A 22093-nucleotide genomic window follows, 5' to 3' on the forward strand; every position below is an offset into this window, starting at 1 on the left:
CATTGACACAAAGTACTGCATGAGTATTTCTGGTCTATGACTACAATAATAACAGCAAAGATTTGGACGTGATTTGATCAGTTGTTTTTACAACAGAAAAATAAACAGTAGAACTACCTTATCAGGCTTGGGCTGATCCCATTTATCAAACTACAAAAAAAAAAAACAGGGAAGATTTCTAGCCCGCAAACACTTCTTGTTTTACAATACCAGTTGTCTGCAGCTTATGGATAAATGTTACTCTTGCAAGTTACTGGCGAGGTCAGTCAAGTCCTGTACAGAAGTGTGGCTTGTGTTATCCACTTGCATGCCCGTAAAGTTAAACTGTTGTTTATACATGAAAAAAAAGGTGACGATTTCCTTTTAACAATTGCTTGGAGTTGAACAGAAAGTCACTGATAAGAATGTAGTGAAGACTAAAGCTCGTCTTATAGTACAGAAGTCAGTGCTTGGTCCCCACCTTTCCTCTTGCCTGTGCTTGGTAACTCTCCTCAGTAAGTGAGCTGGTCTGACCACATGCATGCAGCTGCAGCCAGCTCATCCAGTATTAGTCAAACTGCATGTTGCTTGCTCACCCTGCTAGCAGGCTGTAAACATGACAGAACCTGCCTTGGCAGATCTGTTATCTTTTCTACAGGGGCTGGGGGTGGGGCTGTGCTGTCCGTTTCCTACTGCTCGAAAACCTTGAATAAACTGAACTGTCTTTTACATTGTCATGTGTCGCTACCATGGGGTTCCTACTCTTGCTTTGAGTGCACATACGTCCTGTATTTATTTAGATTGGGTTTATGACGTGGTATAGTAGGGCTACTGTATGACTCCATGTACACTTGGACAGGCTTTTCAACTTTCACCCCAATGCATTCTGGTAAGTGTAGTCCTGCTGTGAAAGGTAAAACGTACCAGACTGCATTGTGATGTTAGTTGAAAAGCCTTGGACTGTCCCACACTGTCCTATTGTACATGGAGTCGTATGGTAACTCTAGTATGGGGTACACTGATGGCTACAACAGTTCGACATGTGAGGTGGCAGGTTGAAGGTGTTTCCAGTGGTACAACTGGGGTTGCCACTTCTGAGGTACAAATAACTGGGACCTTTGAACGGAAGGAGGGGTGTTAAAAGTTTAAATGATCCAGGGAAAACAGGGATAGGTGGCAACCCTAGGTACAGCACTTAAACACTTAACACCATTTCAACAACTCAGCTTTGTGAGTGTTACAGTTTGGGGTTAAAATGTCTGATCCAGGGGGCTCCCGAGTAAAGGCACTCCACCTGGAGTGCAGGATGCGCCCTATAGCCTCGACGTCGCCGGTTCGAGTCCAGGCTATTCCATTGCCCACCGTGGAATTCCCAGGGGGTGCCCTGGGGGAGGGTTTAGGTCGGTCAGGGTGTCCTCGGCTCACTGTGCACCAGCGACCCCTGTAGTCTGGCCGGGCACCTGCGGGCTTGCCTGTAAGCTGCCCGGAGCTGCGTTGTTCTCCGACGCTGTAGCTCCGAGGTGGCTGCACGGTGAGCCTGCAGTGTGTAAAGAAGCGGTCGGCTGACGGCACACGCTTCGGAGGACAGCGTGTGTTTGCCTTTTCCGCTCCCGAGTCAGCGCAGGGGTGGTTGCGGTGAGCCGAGCTTAAATAATAATTGGATATTATAAATTGGAACAAAATATCAAAAAATAATAATACTTGCTGACTACTAAATTAAAAATTTAAATGTTTTAAAAATGCTATTTATTCTAATTTATTCTCCTGATCATTTTTACTATTATTTTTAAATGGAATGAAAACTGTTTACACTCTACAATGTAAAAATTCATAAATAATGGAAATCTTTTTACAGATGTACTTTTAGTTACCTTTACTTGTATTTGTCTTGTCCTCGAACGCATTTCTGAATCCTTGAGACTGGAAAAGAAGAGAACATATGAATATGAATGCATGGTGGTGTGAAATAATAAGCTACTACAAACACTTACTCACGCTGTACCAATCTAACATTGTAACTCTATACCACCTGTACTTTACCTCTTGGCTATACATTGGGGGGGATATCTGTGTTCCTTATGCTGCAGCTGCTATAAAGAGCCTACTCCTTGTGTCTTTGCTGTGTATTTTACCAACCTTGAACATGTGTGCCACTATATGTATATTTCAGATATTTTGCATTTTACTTAATAAAACATCTCTCTGTCTAAAAACCCTGATCAACGTTTTCTCAGCAAGGGTGGTTATTTTTTATTTATTTTTTTAAATCCCTGAGTGTCTTTTTAATTGCTTTTCCAGTATTCTTTGGTTCTGTTGTTTAGTCTTTGTGCGAATCAGAGAAGGCACTAGTACAGACGTTTTGCAAAAGTTAAAAAAAAAACTACTACTAGTTATTACAGTAGATTTTCCCTGCTTTTGAAAAACAGAATGTTAAAGTGAAATGTTCCAGACGGTTACAAACACATTTTTAACCTTACATCCACGTTGAAAATATGAAATATCTCCTGCAAATCATTATAAAAAATAAATCAGGAATAGGGTAGGTCTGCATATCCTCTATTGTAATTTCATTTTTGACAGTAACAACACCAGAGCTGGTCTGGGAAGAGTCAGAGGAAGTGGCACATGGCAATCGGCTTACTAGTTTTGAAACACTAACAGTTGATTTTTCCCCTGTAAGAAATGTAGCTTTTATTTGGACCACACTGCTACACGCACCTCCCCTAGACTTGCAATCCCTCATTCCACATAGAAAACAAGAAAGGCCAATGATTGCATGATAATGGACTGGCTTTACACAACCACATATAGGGGGCTTAACAAACATACGGTAAGCTTTCAAAGACTATTCACATATAAGTGTTCATGGATTTAATGGATTTAAAAGTACTAAATACATTTTTTTCCCCCGATAGGAAATACGGTAAAGTCTTTTTTGTTGTTGTACACTAGTATTTTCTGCTTGTAGTATTAAACAGCGCAACTAGAGGGTGACCAGACCTTCGAAGCTCAAAACCGGGACACATTGTTAAATAACTGATAAGACTAATTCAACCATTAAAATATAAGCTTCAAATATAGGCAGTTTAATGGTGATTTAAATAGCCATCCTCTCACTCTTATATTGTAACGTGCACGGGGGCTTATACAGCAAATATGCGAGACAAGAGTCCATGTTACCCTCGCCCAAATCCTAGTTGTGTACACCCTCGTTAGCCCTGCTCTAAGGGGAAATCACCAGTCCGACAGGGCTCTACGGGGAAGTGACGAAGCGGAGGCGGTGTAGAGAGTCGGACAGAGAGAGAGCCCCGGGTAGATTAGCGAGTGGATAAAGAAAAGGTAGTCGGCGTGGTTGTGGCCAACAGCAACCCTGCAACTGTTGTTTCAGCATATTGTTGTTTTTTTTTTGCTTAACTGTTTGTTACCTTTCAGGTTTTTGTCAGTGCCAATAAACCTGGTGCTCCACTCTGTTTAGCCTCCTAATCACGGTGATTTCCGAATACATTACACTGGTGATCAGAAGCGGGATACAAAAATGGAACGAGGTGTTGCTGCATTCACCAGCCACCTAGGGCTGTGGTCACAGTGGCAGGGGCTGAGGGTACAGGCGGGCATTCTGCAGAGGCGTTGGAAAGAGCCGGCCACCGGAGAAGAGCGGTGGCAAGTGGTGGTGCCGAAGAACCTGCAGGAGCCAACATTGAGGGCGCACCATGGGATGCCAGGAACAGGCCACTTTGTGGCGACCAAAACGTTGCGCCGGCTTCAGCAGGGATTCTACTGGTGCCGGTGCAGGCGCGATGTGGTGGACTTCTGCCGGAGATGCGACGAGTGCACCGCCAGGAAGGGACCCTCGGAGAGGTCCCATGCTCCCCTCCAGCAGCTCATCGTCGGCAGTCCCATGGAAAGGGTGGCTGTGGACGTCATGGGTCCATTTCCACGTTCAGACAAATGGAACCAAGATCGCTACAGTATTATCTTCTTTTTTTTTTTAGAAGCTAGCTAATTTCACTACACTCCCGGGTGTATAATTTCTAATTAGTTTAACTAGCCATAGTGTGTTACATATGTATTGCTACTTTTATTTTGAGTTTGTTATTATTATTATTATTATTATTATTATTATTATTATTATTATTATTATTAACCGCGACGTCTCGTCGGGTCACCCTTACACAGAAGCAGGTTAGTTAGTTTGTATTCCACCGTATTAGAGCCTGCAAGTCCTCCTGTGAGTATAAATCTATAAACGTATCAAAATAAATCAATAGGCCTACATTTTACAAAACAAAAAGTCCCTGGGGAGCAAACCTGCAGCGTTACCACAGCACCATGGCAACCTAGCAACTGATTGAAACATCCTAACATGAACATAGCCATTGCGCAACCCTCCACTTGAGATTGGAGGCCTTTCGGTTCATTGCTCCGCATTCTGCTCTGCCATTCGTCAGGAACCGTGCCAATCACACCTCAGCAGAGGTTCTGCCCCAATGTTAAGGTAGGTTGACAAGTTTGAGAGCTAACTTCTGCAGAGATTTCCTTTCTGTAAAGTTGTGAAGTACCTGCAGCTTGTGTTTCTAACTGTAAGTATTCAATTACTTGACATTACTTTACTGACAGAGAGTGTGTTTTTGCCCTTTAATTGAGTAGTTGTTTGTATATTGTTTGTAGGGCTGTTATTAACCCACAAGGTTGATAACTTTTTAATTTATTTTTATTATATATTTTTTTATCAGCTTTACTCAGCAAGCTCTTCAGAGTCTTTCTGGACACCATGGTTATCAGTAAGAAGCAGCTGAAAGAATCTGCATTGCCCTCAGTGCAGGAGGTGAGAGAGGCAGAGCTGGAGCAGGAGAGCTCACAGAGTGGGAGCCACCAACTGGGAGGAATAGCCAGCAGACCCTGGAAAGCATTTAGCCGAGGGAGCACAGATACCAAGGTGCGTCCTGTAAGCGGGTTCCCTCCTCCAGACTGCTCAGCGGCTTTGTGAACGGGTGGAAGAGTTTAGTATAGTTTTCAAAATGTGTTAAACCAAAGCCCCACACATGTTTAGTAAAGCTTCAGCATGCTAAGAGAATTTTTTTGTTTGTGTTTTATTTATGACATGCTGATATTCAGTAAGAAACATGGTGTCCGTCTACTACTGTGGAGTTAGAATTGTTTTTTTTTTAAATTAATAATGTAAAGTGTTTACAGGCTCACAACCAGCCTAGCTAACACCTGTCAGTTTTTTCTTTAGACGGTTTCCAGATCTGACAAAGCCCATTCGCCAACAGAGAGGGCGTCCGCCGGTCCGAAAGAAGAGGCAGAGGAGGACTCACCTGCTGAGCAGGAAGGGGAAGACCCCCAGGGGGCCAAGTCGAGAGAGAGCTCCGAGGAGGAAGCTACAAACCAGGAAGAAGAATGGGACACCGACCTGGAAATAGATGGTATGAGAACGGCAGCAGACTGAACCCGGCAGACTTGTTTTACTTTGTTTACATTTGTTTGTATAGGACATTTTTATAAATAAAAAAAAAAAAAACATTGTTTAGAGACATATTTATTGGTACAAAATCTATGGGGAGACATCAGGGTAATACTGTAATCACCCCCAATCGCCCCCCCCCAAACATTTAAAATTAGAATCTTGAATTCCATGTTCATTGGGACAGTTCAGGAACAGTTAACTTACATTGCAATGCATTCTGGTAAGTGTAGTCTTGCCTTAAAGAATAGAGACCAGTGAAAGGTACCTGAGACAGGTAAAAGGTACCAGAATGAATTGCCATGTGAGTTGAAAAGCCTGAACTGTCCCAAACTGTCCCGGTGAACATGGAGCCATGTGGTCACCCTAAGTTTACCTGGAGAGAATGCCGGCTGCTGCACTTTGGGTGCTCAGGGGCACATGTGTCCAGCAGGCCAGCTTATGAGGGTACACCGGTATAGATGATTAACGCGTCCTGATGTTTGAATCAAACCTGTCATTTTTATGTCCGCTCAAGATGCAAAGCAGCCCCGCTATTCCACAGTAAAGACGCTGTATGAAGAAGCCTGTAAAATCTTTGCCGTGGTTCCAGCGTCATACTTCCTGCGCCACATGCATGACCAAGAGCTCAACCTGATGCATCATGGACTGGGGCCACAGGTGCAGTCTCATCATTTTTCTATGCAATTTAACCCTTTCAGTCCTGGCAAGACCTCAAGGTCAAGCCATATGTTGACAGATGGCGTTGGAAATCCCGCTGGAACCTCACAGGACTCCTCAGTCCCAGTCTGGTGTGGTGTATGTCTACTTCCTGTAATCGTGTTGAGATTCGACAGCAGTAGTTCAGGACTGAAAGGGTTAATGAGTCGTAACGGATCGAAGCTGCTGTGCTCGTGCAAGTCCTGGTTTGTAACACTGCCACCATTGCATTGCATGCTTCTCTTTCAATATGCTGGTGTGGGTTAAGCCCTCTCTGCACCAAATGCACAAAAAAGCTGTAAATGGTAACAGTTTTTCTGTTGTTCTTTTCCCATTCCAGGGTGCCAAAGCTCTTTCCGTTCCCTTGGTAACCAATACCTCCGTTCTGAACTTGAATCTGAGTGATAATTGGCTTGGAGGAGGAGGTGGAGTGGCCATTGCAGAGATGCTGAAAGAGAACTGCTACATCACAGGTTTGTTTACCAGACTCTTTTTCTTTTTCAGTTCATGTAGAAAGGAATCAGTGATTGGGGTCCCTGTGTTTTATTTTGAGGCACTTGTTTTCCATCTGTATTGTGTTCATTATTAAAACATATACATGTATGTTACTAACATACATTCCCCACCAAAGCTTTCAATATTACATTAGAGTTGTAGGTCTCACAAAAAATGAATAACCTGTGACCTACATCTATTGTCTGTACATGTAAAAATACATATATCCCAAGACTTTAAAACTGTCAGTGCCTCATGGTAAAGAATATTGTAACTAAGCTTCATCACAGCAATGTAAATGTGCCGTATGGAAAGACAGAGGGACAGGATTTTCCCGACTTATGTAATAACTGTGCTGAAGTGTTGGTCCCAACCAACGTTTTGACGAGAATCTTTCTCCGTGTCTTCGATGGTTTGCAGTTCTAAGGTCAGCCTCAGGAGGGCAGTACAGCAGCACAACCTTTTCACTCCTGGTCATTTTCTAAACGCTAACCCTCCAATACGCTTTACACAATTTGCAGGAATCGACTTGTCAGACAACAAGCTGGGATTAGCAGGTGCCCAGGCTATTTCCGCCATGCTGAAGGAGAACGTCACCCTGGTGAATATTAACCTGTGCGGGAATGAGTTTGATGACCATGCTGCCACACCCCTGGCTGAGGCTTTCATGAGCAACCACAAAGTGCAGTCCATAGACTTGAGCCACAACCTGATGGGAGAGGGAGCAGGTACAGCCAGGCAGCTGCTGTGGGGTCTTCATACAGCTGTCAACCTTGCAGGTCCTTCAGAGCAATCCTCTTGATCTCTTTGCTACCTGAACCAGTTACTCTGTCTGGAAGGGTAGACTGCTTTTATATGTTAGCGGTTTGAAAACCCTTTTAAAGCTGTTAATGGTTAATCACTGAAACATTCAACAACTATGAAACGTTTAGAAGGAAAAAAAGAATATACAGCATTTTTAGAAATGAATGGAACGGTGTTGGATGTAAGTGGCATAGCTTTGTTATTTAATTGAATGAATGTAACTTCTGAACATCTATATCAGTTGTCAGAATGTGAACATTGGCTTGTAACTGCTGAGGTGTAAAGCAACACACAGAGAAGCAGGAATTTAATAGACTTTTCAGCCGTGTAATGGGACTGTGGTTATATTGTACAAGCTTTCTTAAATGGCTTTTCTATTTATGGACATTTCAGATCCTAGGGGATATGTTCTGCAAGTCACAAGTTTATTTTAACCAAACTGTGGCTCAGCCGTTTACATTTAAGAACCAGACCCAAGCATGTATTTAGGTCATAGAAAAATGCAACCCAATTATGTGAAAAGCAATGCAATGCTATGAACTGTCCACAGGTGCATTTAGTGATTGATGGATGAACGTGTATACATATCTAATGATTCAGTTCTATTAGCAGCACCTGGTGGATGGTGTATTGCATGGTGTGGTTTGTGGCTTATTCTTTTGTGTGAGATCTTTTCAATTTCACGTATCCTGTCTGTGTGACTGCTCATTGCATTAATGCACAGTGGAGCAGGAGAACCTACGCAATCTGCAAGCCCTGTGTCTAAAGGAAATCTTTATGACTGGCTGGCTGACTTTTTCAAATGAAAGATAAACTAAAGCTCGCAAAAAAACAGTGCATGAATAACAATACACATGGACCTGGTCTAGACCGATGGCAGCTTTGTGAATAGAGGGCAAGTTATCATGAAAAATGTCTGTGTTTATACAATTGAAGGGATTGCTGTTTTTCTGAGTGTACCTTTTCAAAATTAAACAAAAAACAAATCAAGTTTGGTAAAGCATGCTGAAAGTACGGTGAAGCATGAACACACACAGTGAAGCGCAGAGAGGCATGGTAAAGATTGCTCATGAAAACCATCGTAACCTGTGGTAAATGCACAGCAGAGGCACGGTAAACTTGTCTACCGGTATTAACGGGTCTTTTCTGTTTACAGGGGAAGTCTTGGGCAATGCCATTGCTGAAAACACTGGGATGAAGGAGCTCAACCTGAGCTGGAACTGCTTTCGTGAAATGGGATCCATACCTATAGCAAAAGGCCTTGGGGTACCACTGTTTATACCGAATGGTTTTCATCCCCTGTAATTCGCTCTCACACCCACTCTCAGTTGTGTGAAAATGTGCTCTAACTGCAACAACTTGGCTTCACATGAAGAAACCTGTTTTTTTTTTTTTTGCATGTCCATGAGTAATCCATGAAGGGAGGAAGTGAGTATGCATAGCAATGAAACCTGTTCTAGTACAGACATGCTGTGACAGCTCCCTTCCGTGACACAAGAGGCCACACATTCTCTCCTCTCCATTACCTAGAGTTGCTTCGTGCCAAGATTCATTGCCTTGTGATGCATGCCTTTTTTTTTTTTTTTTGGACTAGGCAAACATATTCCTTCGAGCGGTGGATTTGTCATACAATGGGTTTGGAAAGACTGGAGCTGCTGCCCTTGGAGAAGCTCTGAAAGTGAACAATGTGCTTGAGCATCTCAACGTCAGGTAACTCCTGCTGCCCTCAGACTGCACTAAACTGTGCTAAAAGCATAGCAAAGTGTAGCATGGCAGACTTGAGTCTGCAAATTGACCAGGGTGAACTTTTACGATATGTAAAGTCATTGTGGGTTTAGTTTATTCTAATTACCTGCAGTGACAGTTTGTCCGATGACCAGGCAGACGAACACAAGGAGTTTGGTTCTACATTGGCTGGTGTACTTTTTCAAACAACAACACAAGATAAACAAATGTACTGGCTGTGGGTTCAGGAGTTTCACAAACTTTAACCCAGGCTGTTCGTTATCTCAGTGCCCAGGACAAAGTGCACACAAACATCCACTCTCCTGCAGTCCTAGGCTGATGTGAGTCGCTACCTCCCAGGCAGCACATCCTTTATACACATGGCCACACTTGGCCCTCAAAAGGACAAACGTTAAGTTGGTCCTTCCTGCTCGCTCTGTTTCTGAAACAAAGGTTTTTATCGGGGTCTCTAATTTTTAAATTCAACAGTAACAACAGGATTCCACCAGAGGGAGCTGTGAGGTTTGCCACGGGCCTTAAAGAAAATAAGACCTTAAAGACCTTGAATGTAAGTAGTTGTTGATGTTTTGAATGCCTGTATGTTACTGTGAATTAAAAAAGAATGTACAACCGCCACTCATTTCAGAATATGAATGTAAGACATGTTGATAAACTATATCGACTTCACTGTTTGATTTGAGTGATTTATAATAATAAAAACTAATTGAAAAACACCGTCCATCAATAAACTGGCTTAGGCAGGGGAGTCGTCTTCCTTGTGCTGGTTTGACTGAATAAAGAAATCGATGACTTCAGATCGTCACGCTGTTTTATTTAGGTTTTTATTTTTACTAACTGTCTAATTTCCCTTTTTTTTCATCCAGTTCTCTCGAAATCCAATGCAGAGCGCTGGTTGTTATGGGATAATTAAATCCATGCAAGGAAACCCAGAGTCTGCTATTGAGTTCTTGGATTTCTCTGTAAGTAGTATTCTATTGAAATGTAATGCATGCTCAGCAAGCAGCCACTGCTACCTCTCAGATATATAATCATAATCCTAATACAAATTAGGTTGTCTCTCACAGAATCAGCTTTATTAAGTGTGTTTCACACGCAGGGTACCTCTTTAACTAAACCCCATTTTCAGGACATTACTGTGAACAAGGACTTTGATGACTTGCACACCTCCGTCAAAGAGATGTTCCCTCATCTGAAGGTTATACACGGAGGCAACACAGACGAGTTCAGAAAAACAAAAGCCAAAGTAAGTGGTTTGACTGGATGCTTCCAATTCCCACCCCACAAAAAGCGTCATCGTTTGTACCACACGTGTCCTATGAAAGCATCTCTCTACTCTGTATGATATTAGCGTTGGGGCTGCTTTCTTTTGCTCCATTACCTGAAACACGTACTACATTGTGGGGAAATCTTTTGAATGGTCTTACTAAAAGTTATAACCCTACTGGGTGAGTAGACACACGTCAGTCCTGAAGACCAAGTGCTCTGCATACACTTCATGCACTGCATAGCAATGAATACAGAATGCTGGATCCGAAGCTGTGCTCTGTGTTTTCTAAGCCCTGCCACTAGATGGCATTATATCACAAATTAATAAAAAAATAAAATTAAAAAAAAACATTATTACTGCTAGACAGATAGACTTAGAAGATATTCTATAAAGAAAAAGTAGTTTCCTAAAGTGAATCGCCTGTTACTTATGATACAAGAACAAGTTTAGCAAAGCATTGTAAAAGCATGATAAACCACTGGCTATCCATGATAAAAAAAAAACAGGAATACATGTAAAGCATGTTAAACAATGGTAAACTGTTACAATGGCATCTGTAATTAACCACTACTCCACACTGGGCAGCAGTGTGGAGCAGTGGTTAGGGCTCTGGACTCTTGACCGGAGGCTCGTGGGATCAATCCCCGGTGGGGACACTGCTGCTGTACCCTTGAGCAAGGTACTTTACCTAGATTGCTCCAGTAAAAACCCAACTGTATAAATGGGTAATTGTATGTAAAAATAATGTGATATCTTGTAACCATTGTAAGTCGCCCTGGATAAGGGCGTCTGCTAAGAAATAAATAATAATAATAATAATAATAATAAAAAATAATACTATGTTTCTGACCAAAAGCTGATATTCTGAGTTTCTTTCACCTAGCACTCCCCCACACAGCTGTCAGGCCCCTTATACAAGCTGAAGCAGCACATGAAGGAGAACAGCTTGAATCTGGTGGATTTCTTTGAACGTGTGGACAAGGACAAGAGCGCAGTGGTCACTCGGCGCGAGTTTGAGCAAGGACTTGTGGTCAGTGAATCAGGCAGGCCTGTCTGCGAGTTGTGTACAGTTATGGGATGAGACTGTCTGCTCACAGGCACTGTGAGTGCAGCTCAGTGGTTCCTTCACTCAAAGCACAAGCTGTTTGTAAACCAGCCGCCCAATGCATTTCTCAACATGGACTCGGGAGTGTTTGCCAGGAGAAGAAAAAAAAAAAAAGTCACAAGACAGTGTATCCAGATAACGCTCCCCCCTGCAACAGAGCTGCTTTTCCGTTCCACCCATTTCAATCAGAGTGGCAGCACTGTTGCAGGAGGGAGCGTGAACTGGATACACTGCGACGTTTAGAAGATTTTTTTTTTTTTTCTCCTGGCGAATGTTCCTGAGTAAAGTTGAAAAAAAGTAATTCCTCAGTATGTTTACCCATGATGCGTGAGTATCAAAACTATCAGAAATATGTTGAAAAAAAAGATTGCAGCGATATGGACAGCACGGGATACAGCAAAGGCAATGTGTTTCTTGTAAACACTGCAGTGGGTTCTGTGACACTGAAATTAGGGGACTGGGGAAGGTAGAGAGCGTTACGCGTATTGCTTTATAGTTCCATTCGAACAGCTGAAAAACGGTTGCCTGCTTCTCGCACATAAGCTTGTGTTCAGTTTTATTGCCGTTGTTACAGGGTGCTGGAATCCCTTCATCCAAGGGGGAACTGCAGCAGCTAATGGATACCCTGGACAAGGAAAAGAATGGCGAGATTGATCTCAGGTACAGTGGTTACAAGCTGAGGTACATCATTTTACTGTGGTGTAGAAATAAAGACCTCTGAATCAGTGCACCCTGACATACCCACGAAGCGCACTGCTGTGTACCGTCGCAGTATGTTTATATGGTTTTAAAGTGTGACAAGTGAGATGTTTGCCATAAAGAAGTTGATACTGTATTTATATATTTTTTTGCTTTTTTTCTTCCAGTGAACTTAACAAATTACTGATGAGTGACTAACAATACACAGCATGCCCGGCTCCTCTCTAGACGTAACTGAAGACTTGCCCGCACATTTTGCATGAAGATTAACACTGCTGGAAACCTGCTGGCACTGCAGAGATCAAATCACGCTGCCGCCCGTTAACTGCATGGTCTTCATTTCCTGCACGGCTTTAATCTCATTTTCACCTTTACACAATGGCCAGCTAGAGTTCCACTGCTAATGCACAGCACAAGCGAGGGGAGCAGAGAGACACTTCCACGGGTAACACTGTGTCTGAGGTGGGTCCCATCCAGGGGATCACCAAGGGCACTGTTAGGTATTACAGCACCTGTAACCTCATGGCATTAGTGTAATGTGGAACTGAATCAGGCAGTATTGGGACCCAATACTGTTCCAAATGGGAATTGCTTCCAAGAACACATTTCTCTTTTAATTAGTACAGTGTCTACACTAATAACTGTATGCATTGGTCATATAACTGTCACAAACATCTGTTTACTAACTTTCATCAACTCACAGCAGTGTGCAGCTTTCCATGCCATGCCATGCCTGCTGGCTTCATCAGCCAGAAATGTGCATAACTAAAGTGTCATTCCTGTATTTAACTTTCAGATTGCTAGCAACATGCCCCGGTATGTAGGTTGTATGATTCCCAGGTTGCTGAAATCCTGGGGTTATCCCACAGTCGCGTGACTCGAGAAACACAACGATTGGAAGGAAATTTCCAATCGCTATGTCTCCTGTTCGTCCATTAATTCTGAGTTGCCAGGAAGCCGAGCAGGATCAGCACTGACAAGCTCACTGAATGTGTTATTTTATTCTTTTCCTTGTTCCTGTGAATAGAGAGGAGTTTGAGAAGAGCTTAGGAAACAACACTGCACTCAGGTACTTACTGGCCCCAAGGTTTTAACTCATGGGTTATTTGAATGAATCAAATAAAATGTAATAATCATGAAACAAATGTCTAGAAGAGTTCCATCAATATCAAGATTTATGTTATTCATAAAAACACAACATTCTTTATGGTCATGCGTGCTAGCTTTCTGATGAGGGCCCTGCAAGCCACAGTGCAAATGGTAACATACCTGTGCTGTAACTGTGCATTGGTGGAGTAGTGGTTAGGGCTCTGGACTTTTGATTAGAGGGTCGTGGGTTCAATCCCAGGTGGGGGACACTGCTGCTGTACCCTTGCGCAAGGTACTTTACCTAGATTGCTCCAATAAAAACCCAACTGTATAAATGGGTAATTGTATGTAAAAATAATATGTAAAAATAATGTGTAAAAAATAATGTAATTGTATGTAAAAATAATGTGATATCTTGCTGGTTTTAAGAAAGTGGAATGGTTGTACATTATAAACGTCAGTTATTTAGAATCAATACCCTTTGTAGACTGATTATGGATAAAAAGTTGGTTGTTAACAGTACCCAATAAAATATAAACTGTTACCCTGTAAGTGTGTGTGTCAGTGTGCGTGCGTGTGGCTCTTTGAAAGTGTTTTAACACAGAATTATTTATGAATGATGACCTTTTCCTGTGTAATACTAGTAACTGACTGTAGATTACATAATAACATGCTCACACCCTGTAACTATCCAGCCCTTATTGAAGTGCATTAATAGCGTTTTTAAGCAGCAGTAGTGAATGCCTTGGGATAACCAATACTGCACGACGTGGAGTCTTAGCTGTGCAGAAAGCTCATGCTGTCGCTTGTTATTATTGCAAGGATCGCGTCACCAAAGCGTGAGTAACCTTTGAGCAGGAACTAAACATAGGGATATAGTGGCGGTCTGAAAATACACAGGGAACGCTGCTCTACAAAAAATAAAAAAAATAAAGACAATAAAAGGAAGATTCTCGTTTATGATCTGCAAGATGGCAGCGGCGACGTGGTCTCTAAAGATATCGAAATCCCAGCAGTTATTGCTGTGCAGGTATAGATTAGGATCAGCGATCTACAGCAGGTAAATACGTAGGCTAATTTATTCTGAAACAATACATGCGCATTTTTTTAAATCTATTTTGAAATGAACAAATATTAAATATTATCTGATCTATTGCTTACAATACTTACCGTTCAACTTTGTAACTAAACGTGCAGAGGTGCGTGATGCAGACCCTTACATTTAAGACAAAACCAATATGGTGTGTGCAGGTTTTCAGAATAGACACACAAACTAGAGCCTGCAAACCGTAAAATAATGTTGCTGCAAGAGTCTACGAGCCGGTGGTTCTGAATGGCAAGGTTTTCTCTGGTGAGGATTGGTAGTTATTCAAATCGGATTAATCGATTGCTTTTTTCAGATGTTATTATTATTATTATTATTATTATTATTATTATTTTTTTTTTTTTTTAAATACAGAAGTTTGTTAACGTATTGGAAACACATATGCGTTAGTGTTAGAAAGTGGTACATCGTCAGAATGTGGTACACCTACCAAAACATGACCTGTGTAATGTCAGAAAGTGGTACACTGTCGCAACGAAAGTGGTACGCTGTCAAATTTTGGTACAGGCGCAATGAATTGTGATCTCATGGGTGTCAAACAGAGGTACATTTACCATTACTTACACCTTATTTTTTTGCAAACGTAAACTGGAAACAGACAATCAATTTCTTTAAAAAGAAAAAAACAATTCACAACGGGCAAGACAGAATGAGAAGTACATCGCAAAGTTGAAAAAAAAAATACAAGACCCAATGTATTGCAAATGATAAATATTGGCATACCATTTTCTTAATGCTGGAAAAAAATATGATAAATGACATTAAAAACAATGTAAAAAACTGGAAAATATGATCCATTCAATAAAAAAAGATGTAAAAGTCTGAAAACAGCGTAACGTACCAGATTTGAATGGGTGCTTCCACAGTGCTGTAGTGATCTTGTCTGTACTGTACACGCAAGCATTTCATTTATTTTGCATACCCAGTTTGCCTATACTGAGAACAATGTATTTCACAATCAAAGTGACACAATAACTGTAAGTATTGAAGTCAAGTCCATTGCAATACAACATACAGTTTTGTTGTTCTGCTAAAAAAAAATCTGTATTTTGACTGCAAAGATAAACCAGCATTGTGTGTTCTGATGCCAGCAGAGGTTGTGCCAGTGAGAGCAAGAAGGGCTGGCTCCAGTCTCTGTTTGTGCACAAGGTGGACCCCAGAAAAGATGCCCACTCCAACCTGCTGTCAAAGAAAGAGAGCAGCAACCTCTACAAGATACAGTGTGAGTAGAGAGCATCTCACTGCACAGACAGGAGCCCCCTCTGCGTGTGCCACAGCTTTATAGATTACTCTGATTCTAATGGGATTTCAGTACAGTGTGATTAGAGAGCATCTCACTGCACAGACAGGAGCCCCCTCTGCGTGTGCCACAGCTTTATAGATTACTCTTTGATTCTAATGGGATTTCAGTACAGTGTGAGTAGAGAGCATCTCACTGCACAGACAGGAGCCCCCTCTGCGTGTGCCACCTGCTTATTTGTAAGTGAAAATGTGAAGAGGACAGGTGAGAGGTGTTTTGTACAGTGGTTAGGGCTCTGGCATGGGGATAATGATGTTTCCAGTTCACCTCCACCATATGTACACAGCAGGCTTGTGCTCCAGGCAGTTCACAAAACCTCGCTGTCTCTTGCTAGTTATGTAACCTGTTTTTTTTCTATTTGATAAGCCATGGTTCATACTTAATGACAATGCCCCTGTTTACCTGTGGGCGTAGCTAGGGCTGTGTGTCATAAAGCAGACAGGCAATGTGTGGGCTTGTGATTATGTGCTTGTGGTTTTGTGCAGGGTTATATTGTGCAAGCCTGACACTGTCCTTTACTCTTTCAGTTCATAACGTGAAGCCAGAGTGCCTGCAAGAATACAACAGCTTATCGTAAGTAACCAGTCAGGCGTGGGTGTAGCTGGGGCTATGAGCTACAAGGTCAGGGCATCGCTAGGCAAGAGTTTGAAAAGACTTGCATTAAGCACTGGAAAATCTCACCTCTTTACCATTATTACAATGTATATAAAAGCTTACACTTTGTAGTGTACCATCACCAGGATGTGAAACAAGCCCAGGGTCACAGTCTCAGTGTAATATTTCCCTTGACCAGCCTGCGCTGTGCTTGTGTTTGCAGGGCGGAGGTTCAGAGCAGGCTGCACAGTGACCAGGACTATCCCTGTGAGATTGTGGGCAGCTGGAACACCTGGTATGGGGAACAAGACCAGGCCGGTGAGCACACTTCACAAACTCAGCTGTAGGGGGCAGGCAAGAGCACTATCCTGAAATCATAGCAATATAGGCTATACGTGCTCTAGAAACTCCATGATTTAAAAAAAAAATAAAAAATAATAATAATAATAATAATAATAATAATAATAATAATAATAATTAAATGGCATTGTTTAATTATAATATTTTTTCACATCATTAGTGTCTTATAAAAGTTCCCCATAGTAATTTTGCAGATTTGCACATAAAGCTTTTTCAATGCTTTATCACACTTTGCTATGCTTCTACTGTGGGAAATTTTATTGGGGTTCCCTTGAGTTTGGATGGCGCGATAGTGACACCTGTTGTTTTGTTGTTGCAGTGCACCTGTGGCGATACTCTGGGGGTTACCCAGCCTTGACCAAGTCTTTAAACATGCTTCGGGACAATAAGGTACTAAACAGGGAGAGCTGTGTTCACTGAAGCATCAATCAGACCTCCTGCTGGTTTGTTTGAGGAGCTTGAGGGTTAGGGGTTCTCTGTTTCAAAGATCTGGCCAGGAACTTCTCTAGCATAGTTTGCGATTCTGCCAGTTTAAATGTGCTATTGCGATTTGTTTTAAAATACTTTGCTCTTGCTAAATAAGACTGAAAGGGCAATATTAGGAACAAAACCTGAGCTGTAATTTATTACTGTCCTTCAAGCCAAAATGGTCCTGGCAACAGCTTATATGTGCATGAGGAATATGTAGGCCTTGTATTATATCCTCCAGCAAGTTTACATAGAGCTTATTACCTTCATGAGCCCGGTCCAGCATAAATCAGTTACATAGCATTGGCATCATCTTCACCAGCAGCTGACTTAACTGCTCTCTGTGTGTCTGTCTGTCTCTCTGTGTCTGTCTGTCTCTCTCTCTCTCTCTCTCTCTGTCTGTCTGTCTTTCTGTCTGTCTCTTTGTCTGCCTGTCTGTCTGCCTGTCTGTGTCTGTCTGCCTGTCTGTGTCTGTCTGCCTGTCTGTGTCTGTCTGCCTGTCTGTCTGTCTCTCTCTCTCTCTCTGTCTCTGTCTGTCTCTCTCTCTGTGTCTGTCGGTCTGTCTCTGTCTGTCTGTCTGTCTCTCTCTCTGTCTGTCTGTCTGTCTGTCTCTCTCTCTGTGTCTGTCGGTCTGTCTCTGTCTGTCTGTCTGTCTCTCTCTGTCTGTCTGTCTCTCTCTCTGTGTCTGTCTGTCTGTCTCTGCCTGTCTGTCTGTCTGTCTGTCTGTCTGTCTGTCTGTCTGTCTGTCTGTCTGTCTGTCTCTGCCTGTCTGTCTGTCTCTCTCTCTGTCTGTCTGTTTGTCTGTCTGTCTGTGTGTCTCTGTCTGTCTGTCTCTCTCTCTGTGTCTGTCTCTCTCTCTCTGCCTGTCTGCCTGTCTGTCTGTCTCTCTCTCTCTGTCTGTCTGTCTGTCTCTCTCTCTCTCTGTCTGTCTGTCTGTCTCTGCCTGTCTGTCTGTCTCTCTCTCAGGAGTACACAGAGTTTCGGAAGGAGAGGAGTAAGATGCTGATCTCACGCAGAAACCAGCTGCTCCTGGAGTTCAGTTTCTGGAACGAGCCTCTGCCCAGGGCGGGTCCCAATATCTACGAGCTCCGCACCTACAGACTGAAGGTAGAGCCGCACATATAACATGTGCAGGGGGGAGGTGCAGCACGAGGCATGTCAGAGGACCAGCTATCAACTAAATGCATCACTCACCTATTGACGTCATAGACCCAGCACACATTGAGATGTTGTCTTCTTAGCTGATGCACAGCTGTATTCTATGATTCTCTCTGTCAAGTTTCATTATAGGTGTGTGAAAATAACCGGTATATAAGAGACGCCATTTCCCTTACAACAGGCTATTGGGGATGCATGTTTTTTTTGTTTGCATGGGTGAATTCAAGGTTTGTTTCAGCAAAATGTACTTACTTCTGTTAAGAAAAAGCCCTGTTGATATTATGTTTATCTTCTTAAAAAAAAAAGAAGTCACATGCCGGAGGCTAACTTTCAAGAGCTCGCTCCCACAGGAGTCTAAGCCTGCAATTTAAACAGATTTCAGATACATACCTGAAAGCCATGTTCTCGTTTGTGTCCTCTGTGCCAGCATTGCTCAATGTCAGTGTTACCAGTGCTACTGCTTTAGGGTCCACCCTGGTGTCAATAGCTCGTCATGTTTCATGCTATTCTGTGTTTGTTTTCCAGCCAGGCACCATGATTGAGTGGGGGAACAACTGGTAAGTGTCAGTATCAGGGTGGGTAAAAGAGAACATTGCAGAGCAATTCACTCGCTTCACTTTTGAATGGTAAATGAGCTCAATCAACACCAGTGACTCTCAGCTGATTGTCAGCACAGCGTTTCTGTGGAGAGCTCAGTGTGAATAATGGAATAATGGGTTTGTGCAGCTCTAGTGGGAGTGTTGGATGTTGAATATTCTTCCGCTTTCGATAGGGCTCGGGCGATCCAGCATCGGCAGGAGAACGAGGAGGCGGTGGGCGGTTTCTTTACCCAGATAGGAGATCTCTACCTGGTTCATCATCTCTGGGGTGAGTGATCTGAACTCTCCTTTCAGTGCAGCCCCTTATAAAAGCATAGCAAAGTGCAATAAAGCGAGTGAAAGCATTGTAAAGAATAGCGAGGTCCGGTAAAGCATACTAATAAACATGGCAAACCAGGGTACGCTGTGAGAAATGCAGAGTATAATGGGGGAAAACTGCAGAAAGTGCAGTGCAGAAATACTGTGGTAAACCTGTATAAGGGTTAGGCCATTGTCATAACTCATGAAGAGTTTACATTATGATAATACGCTGTGCTAGTTTTAAGATTGATAATTTCATGGTTTTTTTTTCAGCTTACAAAGATTTGCAGTCTAGAGCAGAGACAAGAAATTCTGCTTGGCTGAAAGCCGGCTGGGATGAAAATGTGTACTACACAGGTAATGACACAGATGCTCCCTCACTCTCCATACTGTCTCACTGTGACCGGAAACCTTTCCATTTTCTGTCTCAGAGTGCCTTCCTTGGTTAAGGAAAAACTGACTCTTAAATAACTTTTGGGTTAAAACTTTGTGAAATGTACTGTTTGAAAATATACATTTTGTATTTTTTTTTTCTTTCTCTCTTGTCCTGCAGTGCCCCTGATTCGGAGCATGGAATCTAGAATCATGATCCCTCTGAAGAACTCCCCTCTGCAGTAACAACAGCAAACCCCGCCCCCAGACCGGCTCCACACATTCCACTGTGTCATTGTAATCAAACACAAACCCCGCCCCCAGACCGGCTCCACACATTCCACTGTGTCATTGTAATCAAACACAAACCCCGCCCCCAGACCGGCTCCACACATTCCACTGTGTCATTGTAATCAAACACAAACCCCGCCCCCAACCCGGCTCCACACATTCCACTGTGTCATTGTAATCAAACACAAACCCCGCCCCCAGACCGGCTCCACACATTCCACTGTGTCATTCTAATCAAACGCAACTGTTTGGTTTTTCAAGTTCACTTACAACTACCACATGGGTGTATGTTTTAAAGACTTGGTGAAATGCCACAGGTAGCTGCTCATCTCAGATTCTCTGTTGGCTCAGATAAAACAGATTGTCTGCACTAGAAGACTGGCTGTATCTCCTCTACGCTCCCCTGCCTCCAGTGCCCACTCCTTCTCCACCCTCATCCTGCAGTGGTGGAATGACCTTCCTACAGATGTCAGGACTGCCCAGTCCCTGACCACATTCTGGCGCCTCCTCAAGACTCACCTCTTCAGACAGCATCTGTAGAACTCCTCTTTTCCCTCTGGACACTTTATCACTCTTCCTTAATGTGCTTTACTTGCTGTAAAGTGCTTTAAGCACTTTAATGTGCTTTAATGTGCTTTATCTGCTCCCTATTTTACTGCATTTAATCCTGTACTTTACAGAGTACTGTACTGTAATCTGCCACAAGTGTTATTCAATCTGTAGTATTTTGCATTTAATCATATCCTGATTTAACTAACACTGACACTGTTATCTGCTCCGATATTGAATCGTATTTTGTCATATACTTGTACTTACTAGAACTGAAGTCATTGTATTTTATCTTGCTCTTAATTGTATTAATACTTGTACTGTGATTCTTGAAATGTATTTTTTGTTTATGACTATAAGTCGCCCTGGGTAAGGGCATCTGCTAAGAAATAAATAATAATAATAATAATAATAATAATAATAATAATAATAATAATAATAATAATAATAATAATAATATCACTTGTGTGAAAGGCTGTAATTTACTCTGGGCTTTGCCTCTTGTAGATTTTATGTAAACTTTCCATACTGTTGGAGTAAAAACACCAATCACATTCCGAGACATTGTTTTTTTGTTTAGAGATATAATTGATAGGATTTTGAATAGTGTTTTTAGAGCAACAGTCTTTGCCAGCCCATCCAAGCTTGAGCACAGAACCAGTATGGAGAAATGATGCAAGACAGCCCGACTCTGTGACCATTTCAGCTTCCCGGCGCATTGTCTCACCACCTTTTCCCTCTGGAGAGCTGCCAGTTCAAACAGATGTCTGAAGATGGACGTGTGTGTCTGCGGTGTGTATTCTGTAGAGCACAGCCCAGCGTTTTGTTTTTCAGTGGTTACAGGGGTAAAGTGCAGCAGTTACATAGTAACAGAAGTAGCTAACCTTCAATCAGTTGTGAGACAGTCTACTGGCCAAGCTGGCAGCTTATCAGCATTACAGGTCATTACTCTTAGGAGAGGAAATGTGGAGTTAATCAGTCAGTGTGTGAATCTGATTTATACAGAGGTCCTTTGTGATTTCTGATACAGGTCTGTGATGACTCCTGGAAATATCTGGGAACGAGTGGAAATAATGTGCTTCGTGTTAATGGCTTGATGCCACTCTCAGACTCATGACATTCAAGGGAAACTGTTCAAGTCATTTTCAAGCAATGGCATGTGCATCTGTGTTTATATGAACTTTGATTCCCCCCTAATCTAAATGCCTCCCTCCACTGTGGGGCGACTGAAACACCCTCCGAAGATGGAGAGTTAAATGTCAGTGCAGCTAAAAGCCATTATTAGCTCATATAACTGGCAGGCCAGCCAGGCGTTTCCAGATGGAACTTTAGTACTCGCTGTGTTTGTTTGCAGGTTCTGTATGCCGTTGTTATTGAACTGTTATGTTGACTTCCAGACCTCGGGTTAACAGTGACCCCTAGTGGTCAGTGCAGCAGCCGTCATTTACCACAGTTTAGGAGTCTTGTTTACTTGGTCTGTGAAAAGCCTTCAAATGTACATGTCCTTGTATTAACGGGACGCTAATCTCCAAACACTTACATCAGACCTATACATCTTTGCCCATCCTTACCTGTGAATATTAGTCACAGGTAAGGATGGGCAAATCGGCTCACATAACCACACATTTCTGAATACTATCAGCCAACAGT

General features: G+C 42.5%; 2 protein-coding genes across 6 annotated transcripts; both read left to right on the top strand.

The window, feature by feature from the left end:
* The first annotated feature begins 3100 nt into the window (after nt 1-3100).
* LOC117428482 (leucine-rich repeat-containing protein 74B-like) lies at nt 3101-13866 on the top strand. 4 transcript variants are annotated; one of them, XM_034902331.2, is made up of 14 exons: nt 3101-4559; nt 4713-4915; nt 5216-5405; nt 5961-6103; nt 6483-6615; nt 7159-7416; nt 8598-8707; nt 9036-9151; nt 9656-9734; nt 10051-10146; nt 10314-10430; nt 11338-11484; nt 12134-12219; nt 13286-13866. In XM_034902331.2, the coding sequence occupies exons 2-14, from the start codon at nt 4751-4753 to the stop codon at nt 13350-13352; spliced, it is 1707 nt and encodes a 568-aa protein (XP_034758222.2). In that variant the 5' UTR covers nt 3101-4559; nt 4713-4750; the 3' UTR covers nt 13353-13866. The 4 variants fall into 4 exon arrangements, with proteins under 4 accessions (XP_034758222.2, XP_034758223.2, XP_034758224.2 ...); XM_034902332.2 differs by having other exon boundaries at nt 3101-4474; XM_034902333.2 differs by having other exon boundaries at nt 3102-4559; nt 12426-13866.
* A 328-nt stretch (nt 13867-14194) lies between these two features.
* LOC117427873 (protein NipSnap homolog 1-like) lies at nt 14195-20997 on the top strand. 2 transcript variants are annotated; one of them, XM_058994323.1, is made up of 10 exons: nt 14195-14407; nt 15544-15674; nt 16280-16325; nt 16570-16664; nt 17026-17096; nt 18141-18281; nt 18858-18889; nt 19105-19199; nt 19505-19588; nt 19785-20997. In XM_058994323.1, the coding sequence occupies exons 1-10, from the start codon at nt 14307-14309 to the stop codon at nt 19847-19849; spliced, it is 861 nt and encodes a 286-aa protein (XP_058850306.1). In that variant the 5' UTR covers nt 14195-14306; the 3' UTR covers nt 19850-20997. The 2 variants fall into 2 exon arrangements, with proteins under 2 accessions (XP_058850306.1, XP_058850307.1); XM_058994324.1 differs by having other exon boundaries at nt 15547-15674.
* The last annotated feature ends 1096 nt before the right edge of the window (nt 20998-22093 follow it).

Source organism: Acipenser ruthenus, chromosome 21 (assembly GCF_902713425.1).
Source record: "Acipenser ruthenus chromosome 21, fAciRut3.2 maternal haplotype, whole genome shotgun sequence".
NCBI lineage: Eukaryota > Metazoa > Chordata > Actinopteri > Acipenseriformes > Acipenseridae > Acipenser > Acipenser ruthenus.